Genomic DNA, 25,433 nt, shown 5'->3' with positions numbered 1-25,433 from the left:
AAAGGTTTAATGTTAATTTAGAGTGTGTTGCTGCTGTTCCTACCCATGTCTTACAGATTCACTTATTCTTTACTTATACTTGTGTTTTCAACACAAGTAGGGCACAGAACCGGACCTTGAAATATGTATTTCATAATGTGATGCTCACATACATCCAAGAGGGATTAAATATTAACCTTTGAAAGAAAATACAAAATCTGCAATTTTTCCACTTGCTCCAAAATGGCTACATTTTGGCCATCATACCATATTTCCTGCCATTGTCTTTACTAGTCAGGAAAGTTAGCAGCATAGTAACTCTTGACTATAAGGGAGAGACACACATTTAGGTATAAATATATAAATCCACTTAAAAAAAAGACAGTCCTGGGAATCTTTGTGAAGAAATGTGTCAATGGTGTCAGCTCAGACTTGTCCCCCGAAGAAATGCTAATGCATTTTGCAAAGCAAGGCTGGAGTGGTGGTGTAGAAATCAAACACACATTTAATTACCTTTGAATCAGCATCCCAACATTGGTGCATCAGTTCTGCAAAACTTCTGGGACAACTGCTTGGAATGGTTAATCTCTAATGGAAAGAGAATGTACCAGTTACTGGAAGCATTTCCCTTTAGGCTGCTACTAACAGTTTCCAATAAGAGCAATAGACTTCAAAGAATTGAAGCACACTTCCTCTTTTAAACGCAATATAAAAAATGTGGAGACATATGAGAAAGAAAAATCAAAATTACTACCACTAGCAGGAAGCACAAATAATTTTTAATAGACCTATAAGAAAGTAATGTATCAAATGCACAAATGGAGTTCCTTAAAGCTGAGAGAAGAAGCAAAACCAAGACAAACAGCTTTTAATACTATAACATAGTAGTTTGTGGAGGTTACTGCATAGTATTTTAAGATGCTTGTCAGATAGGCATAATGTACAGCCTGCCTTAATTCCTTTCTCCCATGTAAATGATCTAGCTGTACAATACTATAATCACTTTTGACACACAAATAGCTGAAATATAGATTACATTAAGTGAGTTAAAAAGAGTTAAGTAAGGCTCTACATGAAACGAGATGTTTCAGGAGCCTGTGGTCAGAAGGATTAATGAGGACATGCAGATCTCAGAAAGCACTCACAGAGCACAGTGAACTCATAAATATTTCCTAATGACTGAAGACAAGGAGTTCCTGGTTATAGCCAGGACCACTCACTACAGAGAATTAGTTTGAAGCTAGTTTGGTTTCATTTGCTGAGAGTTTTAAACCATGAAAGAATTCACTCAGCCAGCCTTAGAAGATTTTTACATTAACAGCCTGCCTCCAGACTGGAAAGCCTAAAAGGAAATCCTTTCTCATATACACAGATACCTCTCCAGTTGACTTCACATGCTTCCAACACTACACACTGAAGGAGATCCCTCTGCTCTCCCTAATATAGTTAACTGACTTCAGATGTTTCATATTATATAAATAAATTTGTTAAAGTTAGATAAAAAAACCAGTTTCTCAGTGAAAATGAGTCCAAATGTAAGAGAGATCAAGCTGGAAAAAGGGTTCCTGTCCTCTAAGAGGTGAGAACCAGGTATTACAGTCCTGTTCAGACTAACCTGCCAGGAAGACCCTTTCAACTGCCCTACTATTGCCATTTCAGAAGCAAAGCAGAGCAAGTTATGCCACTCTGTACCATTACATTACTGCAGCATGACCTGCAAAGCCTTACAAGACACGGCAGCCAAAAGTAAGAGTTTAACAATTCTGCTCCACAAGCATTTGAACACCATAAAAACTGGAAATATGAGATACAGAGGCGAGGCACTGCAGAAGTTTGATTATTAATGTCATAAATTAATGTGCAAGGGTTTCTGTGGAAGAAATACACAGAAATCTGTAAAATGCATAAATAAGTTGTACAAGTGCTTGATCTCTAATTGAGTCATTGGCCTAAAAATACACTGGCTGTAACCCTCACTGTTCCAGGAGGTGGAGAATCAGTTGCAATCACCACTTGTCTCACTCGTGCAGAAGGTTACCTATATAATATGTAATATAGAGGTAGCAGGTTCCAAATGTCATATTATAATAAAGAATATATTTCTCAGTGGCACTTTATTATGAGATCATATCTAGCATAACCTGAACTCTCATGCTTTGCTTTTTTGGCTTAAAAAAAAAATCTCTACCACAATAAAAGTAACACTGTGAAATGATGCAGAATGTCAAAGGAGAACCATACAGAAACATTAGAATCTACTCCATTTGCTGGCCTCAGGCTTTGCAAAGGGGATTTTTCACCTTATGCAATTACGCTTTGGCCTCGATCCCACACCGATTTTAAAAGACTTGCAGTCCAAAAAATGGAGGACTGGCTCAACAGTGATTCAGTCCTGTTGTGGACTGGAACCACGCAATCCCACTGATATCAACAGATTGAACTGAGAGCAGAACCTGACCCTTACACTTGTTATGGGACACAGAAAACTAAGAAGAAAAGTAGCACAACTGACTTTTACAAGGCTTATGCTGGACATGTTATCCAAGTCACGGCCAGAAAAAATAAAAACTATGCAATGCCCTCTAAGCTCCCTCACAGCCCTCTAAGGAAAATGGTAGCAGCAGCCTAGTGGTACCTGACAGGCAAAGAGCTGGCTCTGAGAATGCCACCCCTTGGGTATCTTCAGCCATGAGTAAAATAGTCATGTCCACATTTTGCTGATACTGTATTTTACACAATCCCTGGCTCTGGAAAACTGTAGAGAAATGTGCTGTACTCTCTGACATCTTTTAGCATGTCACTACATCTCTTTAAAACATTCCCAGTGCCACTCTGTACCCTTCACGTAAAACTGCACATGGTAGGCACAAGAAACAAATACTATTGATGGAAGGTTTTATGGTTCCTCCTTCAAAACGATGCATGAGGCTTTTCTTAAACTAGGAGAAAGAGTGTCTTTGTGCCCCCTGCTCTGATAAATACAGTAGAAGACCACATTCACAATCTTCACACTGTTATAGTAGCATTTCCAACTAATTGGTATATCACAGTGTCACTCACTGGAATTAATCCAGTCCTCAAAAAGAAGAAAAAAGAGAGAGGGAAAAAACCACCAACAAAAAACATTAAACTAAGAGGAGGAAACCTAACTCCTCTGTTTAACTCTGAAGCATTTTGAGAAACAGTTTATGTAGAAGAATAGAAATCTGTATTGTACAGCCACTGCCTCGCCATTGTAATGTTTCCCAAGCTTCCGCCGTGTCTAGATAGAGGAGGTTTCATCTTTGTGGAGGATTTCCATGCTTGTCTGTGTGTGGTACAGTCACAACTTTAAATGTTTTTTAAATGTAGTTACTGTCTTTGATATCAAGGGACTATGTGTTCAGATATACGCTCACATGTCCAACTAACTGAAAGCCTCAATTTGTGAGAAGAAGAAAAGCGAGGCTGGGGACACTGTACAAACGGTGTTTACACCACTGAAGTGCTTTTGAAATGGAAAGACTCTGCATGAGGAGGCTTGCAGCTATGCCACAGCCTTGCCGATACCAGTGAGGAGCTCATCTTCAATGTAGTGTTGAACGTAGGTGGCAAAACTGTAATTTCTCTCTTTTTTTAAAACTATTTTTTCTTCTTTTATTTTTGAAATTTTCATCTAAGCGGCAGTTTCTTGTACTATAGTGACTCCTGCTGGGAGAGTTAAGTTGAAGTAGCTGAAGGTCTCTTACAGATATATCAACTCCCGGCCAGTAAAAAGATGTCCTAAACGCAGGAGATGGAGTTAAACTGTTCCCCTACCTTGGACGCAATGGCTTCTTTCATCACTAAGAACAAACCCCTAGGTTTTACAATTGAGACTGAGAAACTAGTACAGTACTTGTACAATTTTTGATCTACAGCATCACGACGTGAAGCTGCAACAATTAGATGTAAAGGGTCCATTCATGAGGAATAACATCACTTTGACCCTTTGTGTTAGCTCCTACTGCTAATCTTTCCATACGCGTGAACTTACTTTCAATTTGAAGAAGATGAAAAAGTCTTTTGCAAAACCCCAATACTGTTTTCTGATCTATGTACCTGAATGTAGAAACGTAGTCTTACCTCGTTTTTTTCCACTACAAGCCAAGCTACTTGTAATCCTTCCAAGCCTTTAAAGGGGACCTCCCTTGTTAGCATCTCCCAGAGAACCTGGAAGAGAAAAAAAGAAAAGAATTTTTATTTCTGTACTTTGTATTTTAAATACATTATTAAACCTTGATACAGCACTATTCTGTATCCAATTACCAGGCAACCAGTTTTCATTTGCAGGAACTTGGACCAGTGTTTGTGTGCGAGATCCTCTCACAAAATTAATTTGAATGTTTCTGCTTTTTCACCTACAGAAAAGCCAAGATGAAAAACTCGGTTGCTTTTTTACTATCTTTGTACACTATAAAGTTCACATTTGGCAACTGGGACTTGGGAAGACAACGAACTCCTCCTCTCCTTCTCAGCTCCAACTAGACATATCTTTGCTTTGCAGTAATTTTTCATTTAAAAATATTTCTATGCAATTGCAACTAGTGAATGTGATCCAAAAGGTATTTTGCTCCTATGATATGCCTATAAAAATATAATTTTGCAATCAAAACTGTAATTGTTTATCTCCAAGTATGTGATCATGTTAAACTAAGCAATACATGGCATACAAAAAATTACTCTGTTCTCCTCCAGATTTTATAGACATACTGTCCTTAGATATAGAAAGATCTCCTAATTTTGCATGCTTTTAGCATTTTGGTAACACGGTACCCAAGAATCTAAGCTATTCTGTAGAAAAGAGTTTGGCATCATCAAAAAGGCTTCAAGTCAATGAATCCAACTTGTTTTTCTGCTATTGGTACAACATATTGGAATTCAACCAAATTAATAGCACTTTGTACCTCCACTTGTGTATGTCCCCAATTTTTTACAGCAGAACCTTCATATACACATCTAGTTACGAATATCTAAAACTTTTTCTTCGGCTCATATATCAAGTATAACAGCAACAACAAAATACATTTAATGCAGGATTTGCCAAAATGCATTAAGATCCTTATGCAAGTCTCTGTATCCTCACTGTTTGGGTTAGTGCCCAGGTTTATTCCAGCTGCATCGTTTTGAATGGATTGTGGACAGCTATGAAGATAATTAGAAAGAAAATGCAACAATATTGGCAGATGGAGGTCAAGCAAAAAAAATGCATTGAAGCAGAGTTGGGCCTTTAATCAAGTGAACAGGGTACTCCAACAATAGACCGATTTGAATAATTCTGCTTGAGTCAGAAGACTGATTAGTAAAGGTAAGGGTATCTTGGAAAAATAAGAACAGTTTTTCTGAGAGTAAGAAATATATGGGGAAATCTTTTGCAGACTTATTCAATTACCCTGTTAGCCTCAGTTCAATCCTTTCAGAAGGAAAAATAGGCACCTCAATTGTAACTCAAATTATCACCTCTCTACTGGTAGAGAAGGAAATTTAATTGTGAGAGAAGGACAACATTTAGCAGTCCCATGTACTTCAGGCAAAATAGCAGTGTACAGAACAGTCAGTTTAAAACAAAGGTCCCTGGACCAAATCAAACATGTGGTTGAGCAGCCTTGCAGAACCACCTCATCTGTGTGACTGTACCATGAAACCACAGAGGAAAAACTCAAGTTTGCACATCAGATAGAGCAGTATCTAAATAATCTTCATAATAAAGAACATAATGAAATACATGTTAAATGTCTTCAAGAGCCTTGAGCTGGAAAACTACTGCGATGCTACCTTTCTTTGAGAAGACTGTAAATTTTAAGAGCTGTCTTGTTTCATTCATGCACATATGCTTGCGCAGAACATTTTGCACCAAATGCCTTTATCATGACACCTTTAGTGTTTATTTCCACTGCCCGAACAGATCACCACCTCCCTAAACCAACAGCGCTAGTTATAAACACTTTCAACACTGCACATAGTTGAAGAGAAAACCAGCAATCTGACACAATATGAAGGATTTTTCTTAATGCCTTCATTTTACTTATAAATGAAAGTAAAAGATACTAAAGTGGGATGTTGGAAACCTTTGTATTTACTTACACAGGTTTAGAAAATATTTTAATAACAATGCAATTTTCATATTCAGGCCAGTTGTATAGAGAAAGCCTTTCCTTCCAATGGTGACATGTCTCTATGTTCAGTTTTACATGAGTTTCAACCCCCTCTCACGGACTTGCTACCCTGAATCATCAGCTAAGGTGAATGATTGCATCAGCAGTCTTTTAAAAAGCAGCAAATGGGTACCTTCTGCATTCTCATTTACCTCTTCCTCTCCCCAACATGATTCAGCAGCAGACAAGGACCTCAACCTGACTTACCCCAGCCTCTTTACTATGAGGTACACACTTGTTCATTTTCAGAACTGGCTCCCCAGCTCACTTCATAGGGAAATCAATTTATCCTTCCTTTTTGGTGTATAATCTAACTGAGACTGACATGGTTCACATCCCCTCCCACCTGTGATGGTGAGGATCACCTGCTTTCACAATCACATCACATCTCTGTAATGATGGACAGCAGCTGCTCACAGAGAAAACAGCCAAACTAGAAAAAATGATGAAAAACAAAGCAAGGCCATTTAATGTAGTGGTTTTATAAGCTGCAGCCTCTGAAGATGTTGGACTCATCTTTGCATATAGAGGAACAGAAAGGAGAGATAAATGTATGTATGTTCACCCTATACATGAACCTGAGAATAAGAAATATTTTGTCTTCAGAAAAAGCTCACACACTTATTTCTGTCAGCTCAGCTGTGCATTTCAATTCCTACCCTCTCAACTATGTGACAATAATCCAAAGGAAAACTTAAACCCACAACACCCCTACCCCATCTCCTCACCAGTGCAAAGCCAACAAAGATTCAAAGTGCCATGTGGATAGGGGAACATCCAAGTAAGTAATTTGAGGAAAAGAAAACACTCTGAACACCTTCACTGAAAAAAAAAATTGCTTTGTCTGGTAGGAAACTGTTCACAGACAATGGTCAGGAGCCACAGTTAGCAGAAGTACAGCATAAGCATTAGCATTGCGCTCACAGAGGTACTGCCCTTAGGCATGAAAACTAGGTCTGTCTTCTCTGCATTGATCCAACTGCAGTTAAAGATCGTGTAATTATTTTCAAAAAGAGTAAGGGATAACCCCTGGAGCTGGCCAACATTCCCTCTATAAATAACATATGTTCTCATAGCTAAAGCAATGTTTGAACAGCTGCTACATTTAATGGCAGTCTCTATTCCCCCAATAGCCAATTAATGGTTTTACTTATTTGTTCTTGTAAGTGATAAAATAATTCAGCTACATCGGATAAGCTCTCTGTGATTAAACCCATTTATACTGATACACAAACACACACTGTGGTGCACTGCAAACAGTTCTGCCAGGGTAACATATTCTGAGCATATGTCTTCATGATTTTGAAACAGCTTTTAGAGTGACACTGTCATCCCACATACACTTTCCTATCTGGCAGAGATAGCGAGGAATGGCAGAGATGGCAAGGAATAATTTTTGAGCAACATACAATGACATACAAGTCAGTTTCTGGGTTCATCACTTGTAACACTTGGTTTCAGTTGTTCAAGAGTACAGACTTGGAAATGAATCAGAAAAGAGAACTAAAGCATGGCTGAAGGAAAGTGTAAGATCTGTCTCTGTGTGGTAATAAATCTCCTGGAAAATTTAGCTTTAGCATTTCATGACAGTATTATAAATTATTTACTATGTATCTCAGAGAATACATAGGCCTGTTTAAACACCCAGGAAGAGCAGGACAAGCTAATCTAAACCTTAGCTATAAACATGTACACAACTGCTCACAAAAGGGAAAATTCGTTTCAGCTGAGAAGCAGCTCAGACCTATGAGGCTGCAGAAGAACTTCAACACTTCATGGAGAAAAGCTCTCTCACAGCTTAAACAGAATATTTAAAATCACAGATTGGTTTGTAGAAAGAAAAGACCATCCGATAAAAAAATAGAAGAAAGGAAATTAAAGAAAAACATGGAGAAGATGAGAAATATTGCAAATGAAATATCTATTCCTAGCATCTTACTAGTTTACATTTGAAAGGATTCTGTTCTTTGTTAAGAGGACTTTAACTGAAGTAAAGCAGATTTGTCTCTCTAGCACAAAAGCTGCTGGCAAGTGTTATGCTTCAAAAAGGGATTCTTTACATTTTGTTTTTATAGATGATAATAACTTGAAGAGACAAAAATACCCTTTCTCAGATTTCTTGTTTTCAGACCCCTAGCTAATTCTCTGATAGTTTTTACACTTATTATAGGGAGATTCCAACTTTCAGTATTATATTCAGGCCATTTCTTGCTGGTATAACCCACTGTATCAGCAATTTCAGCAACAGAGAACTTGGGCCACTGCCATTCTTCATTTCTACCCCTCAATCTCCTCTGAAAATGATGGCGTTCCAAGACTAGAGTTATAAAAAGATTAATTACTTTAGCCTAAGTGAATTCATAAGCTTCTACCCACAGTAGAACACATTAGTTCAAAAATAATATATTAAAAATTGTGGGTCATTATTAGATGTTCTAAAGAAGCACTACACACCCATAGCAACATTAAAATACTCTGGTAACACTGAACTGTTTTCATAAGGAGGGTAGTTCAGTTCTACCTCCAAGCACAGAACTGTCAAAGGAACCTTACTTTTTGAATGAGGCAAAATAAACTATGCACAACATACTGTTCCCAAGGCACTGTTAATACTTGACATGATAAGATATTAAACAATTTCTTACCTTCTCCCACTTTGAAAACATTACCTAAAGTCAATTCAGACTAGGATGACTATGTGAGCAGTTTAAACTATAACACCATGTATGGAATTTTTCCTCTAACATTGTTGCTCTGTTTTGAAGCTGGAATGTTTCCCTTCAGTGGATAATATGTGATTGCTTCCAGTAACAGTTTACATTAACATTTACATTTACTAGCTTATGTTCTCTTACTCTTTGTGACCCAGTTCAGTTAAGCAAAGATTTTGAATCTGACAATAAAGGCTCCTTTCAAACCTTCAAACTTTCGCTGTTAGGTGATGCCACATCAGGTCTCAAATTTTTTTCTCACTATAAACAACTGTTTGGCAAAAAGTTTAAGTCATCCTCCACTGAGACATCAGCTTAGCTATGCATAGCCATAGGTGCTAGCTTAAAACCACAGTGCCTCCTTCACATCTATCTCCTCCCATCCCTCAAAGAGAAAGAGACAATACTTGACAGGTAGCGAAGAATTTCTCATTCTGCCACCCACTGTTGAATCCAAACAGAAAAATGGTTAATACAACGATATGCATGGAACTACAGCCCCACATCCTTTCCTTTCCCCCCCAAAGTACTCTTTACTGTCCTCTAGCAGAGAAAGACTATGGGGTTAGGCACACAGTTGATATGACCAGTAGGGCTATTTCTAGCCTACTTTATATTGCAGAGCAAAACTAAATTAGAGTTTAACTGTAGACAGAGTAAAGTAATTCACATTACTGAATCTGAAAACCTGACATTCTTATGAACTATAACTAATTCCTTACCCTTCAGCAAAGCAGTGCTGGGCTTCTATATTTTCAGATGGGGTCTATTCTCACAGATAGTGACAGCAGTGTCTTTTAAACAATTGAGCATAGAGCAGTTGTTTTTTAATAAAAATCAGTGACACTATTTTGGGGAAAGTGGAATGCTAATGATTTCATCCTGTTACACACCTATTACAAGACAACCTTTTTCTCCTCGGTTCCACAAAAAAACCCCACAAGCAGAGATTCATGATGCAGGTTTTTCAGCAGCTCCTAAAAGCCTTTGGACATATGGTGAATACTTGTGGCAAAGCATGCACTTCCTATGCTGGCATGCTGCTACTCTAATCAGATGTTACCAAACATGCAAAATACTATGTTCTTCTACCACTTTCAAGCATATAATTATAAATTATGGGTCAGTCTTAAAAGGAAGTGTGAGGTTTTTTGTTGTTCTTGCACCATGTGAATTCTGTCACACTAGAGAACTGCTACAATGCATAGTGAGATGAGGCACTCACCACTCCATATGAGTATGTGTCACATGTTTCAGACACTGGAAGACTTTGAATAACTTCTGGGGCCATCCATGGGAACGTGCCCACTAATGACATGTGTGTCGTATGGGAGTGGAATCTTGAGGCACCAAAATCACAGATCTGGCAAAAATAAATAAAATATTAAACTGGTATTAACAGTATCAACCTCATTCATCAGACATGGAAACATGCAGTCAAGCAGCAGCATCTGTTTTCAAATAATTAAAAGTGTTCATACCTTTAACACACCATCAGCAGCTATAACAACTGAAAATGAAAAAACAAAAGGTTACAAAAATGCTGAGAACAAGTCCAATACATTTTTACAGCAAAATACTTTGGTTTTCAATAAGACAAATGACCCTAAGGTGAGCCAGCACCTGAATGTGCACACCTGTCCTGGTTCCTTTGAGAAGCTTACAGAACATATGCTGGATACCTGCAAGCCTCCAAAGAAATGCAAAACCTTTCAGGTCTTACTGAGTTAAAAGACAACACCACCACAGATGAACTTCATTCTCCCCAGTATAGTTAGGTTTAACAAGAAGCTCTCGGGAAGAGTTGTTAATAAAAGGAGAAAGCCTACAACCAAGGTGAGACCTACATATTTCTTGACTATTATCTCCCTGTGTGTCCCTCCTATCCCACCACTAGTAGTAGAAGTTTCATCTAAAAGGCAATGTTCATCAAATTTCAAGAACGACTGTCAATTGCTAAGTACAGACTCCACACTCAATGTGTATTACTCAAAAGCCTGAGTATGTGTCGAACCTCAAAAAAAGCCACAGTAAAGACAAGATTTTCTGATAAGAAATAATAGGCCTTATCCAGCCTATTGTGTCTGGTGTCTGCCAGCCTTCCCTGGTACTCAACCTTTCCAAATAGGAAAAGGATGTGAGGAGTGCCCAGGCAGTGTCTGAAAGCTGATGAGATGGCCAATCATGGCCAGCAAGACACAAGTTGGAAGAGCCCTCCACAGTGCTCTAGATGATGCCAAGTCTGTAGTGAACTTCAGACAGGCTCAGGATGGGGAGGAGGGAACAGGCTCTTCTGTGCTTCAACAAGTGAAGCTTTGATGACAACCAAGGCGTTAGTTAGTTCTGCTTGTTCACAAAGCTCAGGCACAGACTTAAATGCCACATTAACAGGTAACAGTAAACACAGAGCATTTCAGTGTTTTGCTACTTTACCATTCCTGGACTTCAGGTCCCTGTGGATAACTTTGACTGGAGCTTCCATGTGTAAATAGTGCATTCCTACACAAAACAAAGGAACAATCCAGTTAGGCTGAGGAGGGCCATCACATATCTGCAGTCATGTTTCCTGTTTCCCACTAGCTGTACTCATTATGAGTTGCCATACCTGTATGCCATATTGACATGCTGAAGGAGAAGCAAAGCTTCCTGTAATCTACCTCGAGTAAAAAGCACTAAGCAAAGCTCACATATATCTCAGAGCATCTATATGGATATGCTAATGGTTTTTAACATCATATGTAGTTATTTTCTCTAACTATATAGTTAAGGAGGTGTCTACACAATTAAGCCAGATATTAATTTACTTTTTTTTCATTAGTTTACACTAGTTCTTGTGTGGTCAGTCACAGAGAACACAAAGGATGGAACAGCTTATTCTACATTAGTATACAAAGAATTTCAGTATGTTTGCTGAGAATAAGCCCTTAGCTTCCTTAAATGCCCCAAATCAAATCAAATGTGAGGGCAATTATGCACTTTACCTCATAATTACTCTACATCAGCAAAATTATCCTCTTGGGACTTAGGAGCACACCAGAACTGGCTCACAGAAGCCATTTTCACTCCAGAATATTTTGGATTCATAACAAACAAGGAACATATTACAAAGAACAGTGAATGGGTTTTGCTTTTTTTATTTATATATGTTTGGTTGGTTTTGTTACAATTTAAATAAGGAAGACTAGGAAGGCTCTCCTGACTTTCTAAGGAAAGCATCTCCAGCTGTACATTTGCTGGCTGTGTAGGATAGCATACGCCACTATTCTTGCTTACCTTTAGCTATGTCAGTGGCCCAGGTCATGATATGATCCATATCCATCTCTTCACTTTTGTTACTATTAATGTAATCAAACAGTGAGCCAGCAGAAGCATACTCTGTTAAAAAACAGCAACAAACACAACATTTTAAAACATTGCACCTAACTTGAAAGATGTAGTAGAAACTCTGCCAGTTCTACAAAGCAGTCAACCTCTGCCTTAATGACAAAGAACGTGGGGTCGACAGCCTAATATTATTACCAGTGTAGTAGGAGAGTTTATCTGATTATCCCTACAGACATAATCTACTACTAACAAAAAATGAAAAAACAAACAAAAAAGTGTAACCATATAGAAAAATAGGCATTAAAATGAAAAAGCGTTACAAAGGTCTGGCATCAAGAAAGATCAGGCAAAGCAGTTCAAATTCCAGAGTAAAAGGTTCTGGATGCTCCTTGTTCAGGACAAGCAGATGTTTTTCTTAATTTCCCTTAACTGTACCTACAGAATCCCACAGCAGGATTCTGTGGATACAAACAAGGGCTTTTGGGGCCCACTGGTGTTTGGAAGTGTGGCAGATGGAATCCAGTCTGACTATCAGAGTTGCAGGGCTTAAAACAGGAATAACAAGCTAGTTATACCTACACATATTTAGGTGTGAAACTGGAGACAACTCAAATCTCCACAGTACCACTTTCATATAATCTAAAATTCTTACTTTTTTGAACAGTGCATTTGCCACTCTTGATCAGAACAGTTAATAGATTAGTTTGGTGGTATCAGATCCATCTTATTGTTTCTAAAATCAGAGGATACTCCCCACTGGTAAGCAGTACTGTGTATAAATGATGCCCCATAACAAAATACAATTTTTAATTTTTTTTTTTAAGTAAAGCCACATGCTAAATACATAATGTTCTGTTACGAGGAAAGGGTTTGCAGGTAGAAAGTCTCCTATTTCCCATGGAGAAAAAAACGGAAGGATGAAACTAGAAATCTAACACGGAGATAAGCAGGACAGATTTCCCTGTGCTGCAGGTCATGTACAGTAGTTTAAAGGCTGTAGCTCTTCCCCTCAGTATTTCTTAAATAAGTTTTATGCTTATTTAGAATTCATTGATGTTTCACCAAAAACACAACAGGAGGTTCATAAGATGAAGCAGCTGATACATTTTCTTTTATCTGTTTGCAATGACAGGGCAGGTACATGCCACCCAGCGCAGCCCAAGTAGCACAAAGACCAGGGGATACAAGGGATACAAGGAGCAACTTAAGCCTTTTGTCCCTCTCTCCCAAGGCTATTCAGCATGCTTCTCAGGCAGAATTTAGAACCTACTTAGAAGACTCTCAAAATCTTCACATCATTTCAAAGCAGCCACAAAATCATTGCCTACATCAAAGGTATCTGAATTTTTTTAATAATAATATTAATCAACGATTGATACATGATAGGCTAAATGAATACAAAAATTTCCATTGTTCCTCACCAAGGAAATCAAAAACACTGGGAGACCACTGCATGGGGAGGGAAACAGACCAAACTGAATCTGCAGCCTAGAACATGGCAGGCCAGATGGGAAGACTCCAGTGCTAAATGAAAGAGGGAGAAAACAACAAGTCCCTTGAAAGTAAACACTCAAGTGTTAGCTTTGGATCACGCTGCACAACCTGCCACTGAAAGGACAGACGTGTACCTTCGGATGTCACCGAGAGAGGAGTAAGCTGCTGACCTGCACATTTCCACAATTAAAACAGAAGCTTTTTTTACCCGTGATGTCATCATCTGTCTTAAAAATGGCTTCTTCAGGAATAGGTTGGCTGCATGCTTTACATGCCTTTACAGTGCATAATTTGATCCAGCAGGGTCAGGGACAACTCAGCTCCTCCAGCCCTTTGCCACTCTGTGTGAACAGAGGCAAGTAAGCTTCAATCAACAAAGCTCCACTGTTATAATTTCTTCTATATACTTATTGTGCCACAGGTATTTACTAGGAGCTTACGGATTTGGAAATCATATTGCAAGGACAATGTTTTGTCAATAATAATGGAAAAGAAATACTTGCTTTAGAAAGGAAAGCTCTGATTGCCTTACTGGACGCACCCTGTGATGGGCTATGGGATACATATGGTTCTGTGCAATGGGGGTAGAAGCTCTAAGAACCTTTTGGGATGAGGCAGCTGTGGCCAAAGGCCGTATCTGAAAGCTACACATTGAGACTGCTGCTGACAGAGATGGCCAGTAACATCTAGAACAATGTGATCCACATCAGCAGCTCACTGAGCATCAGGATGAGCTGGAACACTGACATACATCCCAGCAGGAAAGCATTCCTTTTAACTGCAGCTGTAGCCCTTCTCAGAGAACTCTTTAACAACCCCACATAAGACAGTACATGCAGCTAATGTTCAGTAGATGCCAATACTTGGCTCAATGCTCTCATCTCCATCACTCTGAAGGAACATTCGTTTCTCAAGATTTCTTCTTGTTTGTGATTTTCTCTCCCAAGAATGAATCTGACTAAACACAGGGTTAAGTTTGCAACACTGAAGGCCATCCAGAAGATCACAAAGTGAAAATCCCTCTAAAAGACATTTTAAGCATAATTAACATTTCTTTTATCAGTAGCCATTCTCTCATTTGAAAACAGTGTGGGGAAATGGAACCTTACTTCCCTTCCAACCCATAGGACTCCAGTCTCCTTAGAAGTTGCACGGAGAATCAACACAGTATGCTAAAAAACCCCCAAACCTCTTTCTTCTTTAGCCAGGTGTGATCAGAGTTCCTGTGGAACAAAGCTGTTGAACTACACACCATAGTCTCTTTCTCACAGGTAGTTAAAGAGTCCTCCTTCTCAACAGCACAGTGAATTACTTTAATTGCTGTTTGTCCTGTGACTGGTAAGTAGGTCATATGTCCTCCAAACACTGACCTTTTGTGAGATCAAGCTGAGGACTTCTGATCCAGACATCATCCCAGGTCATCGATTACACCTCTCCTTTGCTACTCTGCTTGCTGGTTTACACTTACATTAAAAAGGCTAGTAAAATTACATTACTTGATTTATTAGCTTTCTATTAATTTTATTGCCTCCAGAAGGAATTCAAGCTCCTGTCTATATGCTATCATCAATGCATTTCTGAGTGGTGAAGACTGTAGTCACCCCATGCACCTCTGGAATGCTGACTGCCACACCATGACCTCCAGTATGCTGATACTCCTGCAGTAAGCAAAGCTCCCTATGCCCTGAAAAGTGCTGCATTTTGGATGTGCTCCCACCAGATTACACTGCTATCTGCTGTGATAACCAGCAGTCTAAGAGGCAGGTAGAAATAACTGAATTTTCACAAGTTCTGACCACCATCTAAGAACCAATAAAAACCTTACTGGCAGTGACTCAAATTGGTATTAGATTGTGCCACACACAGAAGACTACTCCTCACATTGAACTTTGAAAGGTTACAGACATGCCAAAACATGACTCCTAATCCACGCTATCATGCATTTTATTTCTCCAAACATTTGTTTCAGCAGATGGGAAATTTCTTTGCTTTCTACTCCTATCTTACGTAGTTTGTCCCATGCAGGAAAGGGAGAAAATTCTGTATCTGGACTATCTCCCAAGATAAGGGCAGGAAGCTTAAAGCTGTGATAGGAAAAAAAAAAAAAAACACCACCAAAAAACCCCAACAATACCACAAAAATCAACTTCTGCATAATTCTAAGAATGTCAAAACAAATGAAACCTAGCTTCCAGTGAATAAAGGGAGGTGTCTTACAATGTCTTATAAACCCTTGACTCTATTTCAAGCTCTTCCATTTGTCCACTTCACAATGCAAATTCTCCTATTTTCAATGCAGGCAGAACTCATGGGGCAGCTTTGCTCTGAGCAGGCACCCAGCCTACCCTCCTCACAGAACCAGCCAGAACTTCGTATCATGAAAATCTCTGCTTTTGTGACATGCCCAATTAAAATGGAAAAGCAGTTCTCTGAACAGGGAAAGAGAACACAGTGCAAGCCTCTGTTTAAAGGGGTCCTGCAGTTGTGCATTAAGAACACCCTAGGCCCCATCTGCCTCCATGCTGCCACCAGCTATGCTCCCAGTCTGGTTCCCACCTCCAGCACTCCCACTTACATTGAAGCCGGTGGTGCCATGCACCCTTAACATTTAAAGAAGACCAGAACAATTAGCAAAACATTGTAATTGGGCAACATTGGAGATAACCTTTTAAAACTGGAGTTTTAAAGAATAAAGAAAAAGGTCAGAAAAAATTCTTACCTGTAACTATGCCATAATTTGGAGGTTCAATGACAGCTCCATAGAACTGAATGATGTTTCTGTGACTGAGCACACTGAGTATTTCTGCCTGTTGAAAACAAACAAACAAACAAGTTAGACAATTAGGAATGGGTCATTTACTATGATAGTTTATTTTATACCTCAGTGGGTACACACACATATACAACATATTTTTTATATATATATGTATATATATATAATATATATAAAAGCACATATGTATCTAGAAAAGACTGTTCACAAATGCTTGGTATTTGAAAACCTAGTGAGAGAGTCTGGCAGATGAATGCTTTGTATGTTTGGGGGGGGTGGGAAAAATAAATTTCAGACTATTCTTTCATGGCCAAGGCACTGATGTAGGAAGTTAAGTCTTTGGAAAAACTGAAGACCTTGGAAAACTTTATTCCAAGAAAGATCTGGGATTTTTGGCAAAGCAGCAGCAGTCCTATCCAGAATTTGTGTTTATGCACAAAGTACCATGGGTTCAGCGAGTCCAGTGTTCCAGGCTGTTACAGCATACCATGCACACACAGCTCCATCCAATGTTTACTGGAAATGTGGAATTTCCAGGCATGCGCTGTGGAGTCTGATTAAATACACACAGCAAGCATCTTTGAGATTGCCAAATAGCCAGCAGTGCAGTTGAAACTGCTCCTCAATGTAGAGTACAGATGTTTGGCAATTCTGGATAAATACGCAAAACCTTCAAATTCTACTTGAATAATGCTGCTGGGCTTCAGCAAGAGACTGCAAGACAATGAGACTGTACCAACATAAATTAAGACATACACACCCTGTAGTTTTTGAGAAAAAAGGTCAGATATCTCCTGGAAGCTGTCTCAACAGTCTCACCTCTGTAGTGTATTAAAATAAATACTCAACAGATTTTAGACACATGTTTTTGCACAAGTATACATATTATGCAAATACAGATATGTACTATTTTATATTTTTCTCCACTGTAATGCTTTACTTTAAGACTTCGAGATTATGTTAACTCTATACCAGGCAAGAGCATCTAACAAGAACAACATCACAATTAACTCCTCAGAACTTATCAAAAGTATCTGACAGATCCCTTCACAGACCTTTGACTGGCAGTGGGAGTGTTGCTATTTACCCAGAGGAGAGTTTTCACACATATTCTTAGATAACTGCCAATTAAATTATTTTGTGGACTTCTAGGTGAGTCAGCCTGCAGTATGATTTGCTGAAAACAGCATACATTTTAGAAGTTAATTTTCTGGTATTATGAAAAAAGATTACTCACTTGATGGTAATACTATTTTTCTTGCTGAGCAGGCTAAGCAGCATGAAGAGTTAGTGTAACCCAAGTTAAGTTCAAAGCTATAGTTAAAGATTTAATTGAATATGTGTAAATGTCTGTGCATTAGCTAAAGGTCTTAATTGAAAACTGTGTTGAAGTTACTCAAAAAGTCTTTAAGCAACAACAGCAAAAAATTGAGTCATCTAATGCCTTTATCTGTAATTATGCAATTAAGCACATGTATCATGGTACCCCCTATAAAACACAGGCCAAACAAATACCGCTTTGCTCTACATTTATTACAGCAGCAGTAGCTGATGTACCATGGGATTCTGCATCAAAACTGCTATAGCTTTTCTGTCTTCAGTGAATCTACAAGGCCACAAAATAATTTAACTGGCAGCTACCTAAGCAAATGTGGTAAGATTCACCTGCAGTTAAACAGCAACACTCCTAGAGCCAGTCAAGGGATCTGCCAGCAGAAAGAGCTCTGCCCTCCAACTGCAGCCCCACCAGCCTCCCAAGACAAGGGACTCTTGCAGCAGCAGCAGCATGAGTTGTACCTCCAACCTCCTTTGCTAGCCTGGAGGATGCAGGTGACTGCTTAGTCATCCAAATCTCCATCTCAGAAACTTTTGTATTATGTTTGTATATTCCTTAGGAAATACTCAATTGGGCAATGTCCTCTAATTCTTACCAGCATTACTGCCAGATTACCAGGAGACCTAACTCTCCTTGACTGCATATCTGAATATTCTTATATGAGACAGGAATAACACAAACAGTTAGACAAACCATCTAAAACCACCTTTTCATGAACACCTTGGTTGGAGCAACGGAATAAAACCATCTTCTTGTAAAGTACTTAAAACACACCATGTCTTCAAAGCACTGAGCATGCCATCTGCTGTGGTGTTTACAACACAAGTACTTCAAGAGGTTATTAGAATTAAATTGATGGGTCTCACATTTTTTTCCCATAGCATAATATATTTAGGTCCCGGCTATAAAAGTAGTACTAGATGAATCTTCTAGGAGAATGATTAAAACTGTGCCATGATTAACAAATCCAAGTGCCATAGCTCCCTATTCCATCACAACTATGTGCAGAATGCAGTGACTGTTCTCCATCTCACACAATTTGCTGCTGGATCCAGTGAAAGCCCATCAGGGTCAGTGGACAACAGAAGGGCTACACTGCAGCAACGCCAGCAGCAAACTCAAGACTGACCAATCACCCAGTGCTACCACGACGGGACTGGAAACGAAATATGAACATTAGCCCAAGAAGACAAGTACTTCACTGGCACAGACACACAGCGCTTTTATCATTGGAAATGCAAAAGAAAATTTTTACCATTATCTTATTTACATTATATACACTAAGATCACATTACAGAAGTATGAAAAAAATGCTGTGTTGACCATGGCTAATACCATCACCTTCACACTGATGTTCATACCCTAATCTGGGATTTAACAGATACCAAAGCAAGCTACCATCTACGAAATCCAGAGAAGCACCTTCTAATTGCCCACAGATACAAAAATTAACAACTTTGGGGTAAAAAAAATTGCCAACTGTTCCTAAGGACTATTATATCAGAAAGAAATCCTCTCTAAACACTTTTAATCACTCTGCTGTTGGTTAGCACTAGCGATTCTAGACTATTCCTTTCATGTTTTGTTCTTTTCTGTTGCTGTAGATCAGCTGTGAACTCTATTAGCCAATTTAAAGACACTTACTCCTTACAGCGAGAATCAGATGCAAGCCAGTCCATATCTTTGAAGCTTTTGTACTATCTTTGACAAGAAGGTGCCGTATTTCAATGAAAATTACTTTCAGATAGCAAATTACAGAGTGGTGGTTAAAGACTGGTATTTCAAAGATTTCTTAGACACTAACAAGAATATTTAGAATCACCTTTAAGCATCAAAACTGTACTTAAATCCAAAATGCCTAAATGCTTGAAAGAAAATCTTGTCATGCATCTGTCTGTCTAAAGACTGTTGAAGAAGTCAGCCCTTGCTAGGTTGGGCATGACGCTCTTCCCTCAGTAAAGCTGCTGTCTATTTTATGCAAGCTAAATGAGTACCAATTTACTTCCTAAATAGCGATGACAAGTAACAAGTATTCAACTACTTCATTACATCTGTTTTTTGTGTGAAAGACAGAATTTTATTTTTTTAAAGGCTGGATTGAACCAGAACTAGCGGAGTTCTGCTGAAGGAAACACATCCAAACACATAAATACGAAGTCCCTGGACTTAACATAGAGACACAGATGCACAAGGTAACTGCAGTAGAGTTGAATATTATGCTTTGTGCCATTATAAGCTAAGTAAGAGCCTGTTACTGACCATCAAACTATGCTATAACTGTTCATACTGCGCTTACATCACAGGTATGGATAAAATTATGTCCCTCTGTTGAGTCCTGCTGAAGGGATTACAGACTGCACACCATTTCTCAAAGGCAAAGGGATTCAGATTTCTAAACAAACCTAATCCACTGCTTACATAATTCAAATATCACAAAATCCAAGGTCAGAACAAATTACATTGAAAACTTTTAAATTTAATTCTCACTTACTGGGTTACTGTAAATCAAACCCAATTAATAAAACAATTACAGTATAAGAGTTTGGAATTCAGGTAATTCCTAAGTGTACTACCAGTGTAATTGTGTCCTGTGAACCATGGTATGGATCACAGTGTTTAACAGGTAATTTGGTTTTATGCCTGTTTAATCTCTACTTATTAACATATGTGAAAATGACAATTACATCATCTAAGACTGACATCACCCTAGAGATGCCTGTAGACCCACTAGTACTGTTCTTAACCTTGTAATACAAACAACCATGCATGGATAACCATATCTTCAGGTGTTTCAGCAGGAAAAAACAAGATTCTCCTCTAGGTCTCGTCTGTGTTCCACAATTGCTGGACAGAAACCACGAACACAAATTCTAAGCACAGCCAGCAGCAGATGACGGGACAAAGCAAGCTGCCTGGACAGCATGGTCTCGTTAAGAGAAGCATAAGCCTCAGCTCACCAGGATGACCCAAGCCCACACTTGTTTTTGCTCTGCCTTGTACCAATGCAGCAAAAGCAGCAACTGCAGATCAGCTCTGATGAGGTCTTCAAGGTCGCTGCTGACTGCAGATGTGGGCAATGGCCACCTGATGCTGAGCTGGCATTACTTGGGAATCAGACAAGGCCGTATCGTCAGATCTTTAATTGCAGCCGCAAAGACAGTAAGGATGTGGACGGAGGCACTTTGCATACAGCTGTGTTGTTGCTTGCCAGCTACTCATAGCAGCTGCAGCTGCTCTTGTTAGAGCTCCCTATCCCAAGGCAGTTAAAGTTAGCAAAGACCAAACGACTCAGCATATTTTAGTTACTCTAGTTCTCCTTGGAAATATATTAGAAATTTGTTATGCTCACACTTGTAGTCAAGAGAAGCGATCAAGGGCTTGGGCTAGCAGTCTATTCCAGCAGCACAGCTGGAACTGTAGAAGAACATCTGTTCACAGAGTTTTTCAGTATCAAAAGACTTTTTTCCATGGGTTCAGACAAACTGAGCCCAAAGCAACTCAACCACCACTTCTTCTAGGTGGCTTTGGAGCAGCTGACTGGAAAGAGTAAAGTACTTTTCCACCCTGGTCTGAGCACACTGATTTAGGAATAACACAGGAAATAGCTGCAGCCACTTGTGAGACCATTGGGTCAGCCAGCAGCCAACCAACTTTCCTGCTAGTAAATCAGGTTAACTGCACAGCAAGTGGCACCTTCCCTCCATGCAAAATTACAGAGTTAGACATGGTTAGCTACTTAATCTGATTAACACAACTTCCTTAACTGCCTTATATTTATTATTACATTATGCAAAAGTTTGGCTATTTAATTTTCCAGAGAAATTTTTGCCATGTTTATTAAGGAGATATTTAGACACACTTAAGACAGCTTTGGAAAGATTTTTTTTTTTCCTAAGTCTTGTAGCATTTTAAAGGCTTTGACCTTTGTCATGTTCTTGGGAGAGTTGCAACTTAGCTACTCTCAGGAGGTTTTACGTCCTAATAAAAGGGCAGCTGGAAGAGGCCAGCTGATGTTTTAGTAAAATCATTCTATTAGTGACAACCACATACAAAAAAGATACAGAATGCTAATATATATAAATCCCACACCTTTATTTCTAGACTCCTGCTCAAAAGTATATCCACTCTATCTCCATTTCCAGGGTCTCATGAATCCAATTCTTTCTTGTGAATTTACTGATGTCTAAGAATGGATGACACCTCTTACCATACCAGTTTCTCTAGGTGAACAAGCCCAAAACATCATTTTACAGATGCAATACTAAGACAATCAGCATCTGTCATTCCTAACAAATTATCTTCTCAATATGCAATAAAGGGATACTTAAAGAATTTCAGAAACATAGAATTATTACCATGAATTATATAGCAGGATGTTAAGTAATTATTACAGTTTTGAACACTAAAAAGAAAATTAAACAGGTACAAAATAAAAAATTAGGACTTTGCTTACTGATTTGTCTATTCTCATAAGGTTTTCTAAGGAAAAAAATGAAACCAAGAATTTTGTGCTTTGGGGGCCCCAAATAACGAGTAAAAGATACTGATTGTCCAGTTTAATGAATTTTTGTTAAATCTGTTAAACTGTCTTTAATACTAACTAGGCAAGACAAAACCCACATGAACATGGCAAAGCCAAAGAATCCTCAGTGAGATTTTTTTACATGCAAATAAGCAGTTACCAAGTGCTTCAATGGGCACACTCCCAGCGTGTGTTACCATCTCTTCCCATAGGCCATCATAGTTTTAAAACTATGGTTGCATGTCACTTAAAGCTGTGTGAGCTTGGGCTTCTTTTTTAGTACTCATTTAGATGATAACTTATCCCTAAAAAAAGCTGTTTTCTATAGGCCACTTACATGTTAAAACTGTCAGCACTTACATCTTAGAACACAGCCTCTATATTCAGGCTGTATTAAGAAACAGTATCCTGTTTCTTAAACCATATAGAAAAGAGTTAAATTACATTCTCAGATTGATGTCACCAGCATTTCTGTAAATAACAGAATTAAATTCTCATAAGTACGTCTACAATGACGTACAAAATTTGTACTTTGAAGCATTTTGATTGAGGAAATCTTTGAAAGCATCAAATTTGCATCCAAAATTGTGTCCTACACTGTTACAAATCCCAGAGACTAAAGTGGAAATATACAGGAAACTAATAAATTCTTATTGCTATATAATCATCTTGCCATTATTTTAAATTCACTGGTGTATATCATCAAAAAAAAAAAAATCTCATTTTTGGAGATACTGTGATGAAACACACACTTTAAATACCTCGTATTGACTCTAAAGCTACAATCTTAAAGAAAGAAAAAACACACTACCAAGACAGCTCAGTTCTGTTAAACTGTCATAATGTACCACAGGTAAGGAATATGGACATAAATTTATTAAATGCTGTTATAGGCTCACCCCACCTTATGAAATTCACTTTGAAATAATTAATTTGCATCATGCAGCACCATAGGACTTGTTAGTAGTAAGATGTATCGGATACTGACCATTTGAAAAGAAAACTGGGTTTTGTACTCTACTATAGTTCTTTATAGCAAGCTTTGCACACAACTTGGTATGTTATGGATAATTTGAAGGCTATGAGATTAAAAGTACTAGCTAGCAAATTCAGAATGTGCCCGTCAAAACACTGCAAAGGCTTGTTCAGCCCATGAAAAGCAGGCTGGTCCCTCTAAAAATCACAGTGGATTTGTCCTTGTGATGCGGCAGCAGAGCCTCTGCCCTGTGCAGCAAGAGAGAGTGAAATCAAGCTAACTGGCTCAATTCTCACTCTGACCTCCATCAGCCCAGTGCAACGATCACGCAGAGCCACACCGCACTAACCAAGAAATTGCAGGATCATGGTGTTGGTTTTCCTCATGAAGAGGGTTAAAAACTTGTTATCCATGAGAGGAGGCTGCTAACAGACTGATGAAACCAAGCAGAGGCACTTTCTGCAGAAAATCCTTACAGAATGTTTAGTAAGCTTGAAAAAATTCTGCGTTACATTTCCAGTGCCATTTACAAAAATATCCAAACAACCAAAAAACAAACCCAAAGATTATGGAAAAATAACTCATTTCTTAGACAGATTTCAAGTAGAAATACACCCACAGGATTGTTACATTTTGCAGCATACAATGTGACATTGTATGAGCATTTAATATTAAGGTATCTGATAAAGGCAGATCTGCCAAGAACAAGTTTAGTTTGGATTTCACTACTGTTATTCACATAAAGTAAAACCATTCAAAACTATGTATTTGTATTGGTGTAAGAGTTTAGAAATGAGCAATGTCCTGCAATATTTGTAATTTTTAATTCAGGCAGATTTGGAGTACTAAACTGCCTCCAGCTGCAAAGCAACACCAGCAATTGAGTAGAAACAATAGATGAGTGGCCTAAACGGCAGGGCTGAAATACCTGAGCTCCCATAGAGCTGTTTATTTTCAGCAATCATCATTTCTCTTTTCAGTGCTGGGAAATTTTCCAAGTTACTCACAATCATTTTGAACACAAACCGGCTTTGACTATGAAGAACAGCGACAAAACCCTCAACATTCCTAAAACACAACCGAATAACGAAACTTGAAACTTTCTGACTCCTGGCACACTCTGCAGGTGAGAAAATATCATGGCTAATATGCAACACAGGGATCATTCCAGACTCAACAAATGGAAAAATATCCAAGGAAATTATTTCTGATATCAAATTCACTGTAAGTTTCATGGCACCTTGTTGAAAAGGCATTTTGGTATGAAAGTGATGGGCAAAATGAATCCCCTCTCAAGGAGCCATGGCCATACATACACAACTAGAGCAGTGATTTTTCTGAGGTCTGCAGAGTATTTGTAAGGAATCTGGATAAGACAACCCAGAACAAGTCAAATCTCATTATACAATGGCTTTTGCTGAACAATTAGCACAGACCCCAACAGAGACAGCAACAGCTGTACTTCTGCATCCTGATCCACTCCTCTAAAGCAGTTATGATCCTTACAATGAAGTATTTTTCCATCTTGATCATGAAAACTGTAATTTAACCACAGGTAAAAAAAACCCATCATGTTCTTGATGAACACTCACTTACAGGCTGTCTTAGAATGGATAAATCAAACCTGCTATAGCTAATGACAGGGACAACACTTGATGGGATCCCTCTAATTGGAATCCTAGTGAATGTTATAATTCCAGAAAATGTTCCTCAACCAGGCAGGCTGAGCCCACCATAATGAAACAAACACTTCACAAGACGTGTTACCTGTTACATGTTAACAGCAAACCATAAGGTTTTGTTTTGCACATGGGCTGCTAGAGCTCTGCACAAAGTTCTTCCCAGCTATCACTCAAAAATGAGCTGCCCCTGCAGAAAAGGTATGAATCGCTCCCTACCCGGAGTCCACCTAACTCAAAGAAGCTTTCAAAACAGAACTTACAGCTGTGACCAGCAGGCATAAAAAGGAAGGAGAGAAAGTACTTGCCAACTACAGATGTTGGCACTCTGCTGAAGCAAATGAGAATCATCCACGGATGAGAGGCATTTTTCTGTGACATTTACCTACCCCAAAGCACAACCTCACGAATCTGAGGTTTTCAGGAAAACAAGTTGACACCACTATCTGAATGACACACATCATGA

The 25,433-nt window shown here is 38.7% G+C and overlaps 1 protein-coding gene across 2 annotated transcripts in view; it reads right to left on the bottom strand.

The window, feature by feature from the left end:
* MAP3K20 (mitogen-activated protein kinase kinase kinase 20) overlaps positions 1 to 25,433 on the bottom strand; it is a 90,493-nt gene that overhangs the window by 45,043 nt on the left and 20,017 nt on the right. For both annotated transcript variants that reach the window (XM_042040583.1, XM_042040585.1), the window contains exons 3-9: positions 16,401 to 16,488; positions 12,137 to 12,238; positions 11,297 to 11,362; positions 10,345 to 10,373; positions 10,089 to 10,226; positions 4,084 to 4,170; positions 493 to 567 (exon numbers count right to left, since the gene is read on the bottom strand). In XM_042040583.1, coding sequence (XP_041896517.1) covers positions 493 to 567; positions 4,084 to 4,170; positions 10,089 to 10,226; positions 10,345 to 10,373; positions 11,297 to 11,362; positions 12,137 to 12,238; positions 16,401 to 16,488 — 585 coding nt within the window. The remainder of the gene's footprint in view (positions 1 to 492; positions 568 to 4,083; positions 4,171 to 10,088; positions 10,227 to 10,344; positions 10,374 to 11,296; positions 11,363 to 12,136; positions 12,239 to 16,400; positions 16,489 to 25,433) is intronic.

This window comes from Corvus kubaryi, unplaced genomic scaffold, assembly GCF_017639235.1.
Source record: "Corvus kubaryi isolate FWS band 111438036 unplaced genomic scaffold, C.kubaryi_AGA036_p1.0 37396, whole genome shotgun sequence".
Taxonomy (NCBI): Eukaryota; Metazoa; Chordata; class Aves; order Passeriformes; family Corvidae; genus Corvus; species Corvus kubaryi.
Note: the sequence above shows the minus strand (reverse complement) of the source record. Positions and strands in the feature narration are given on the sequence as shown.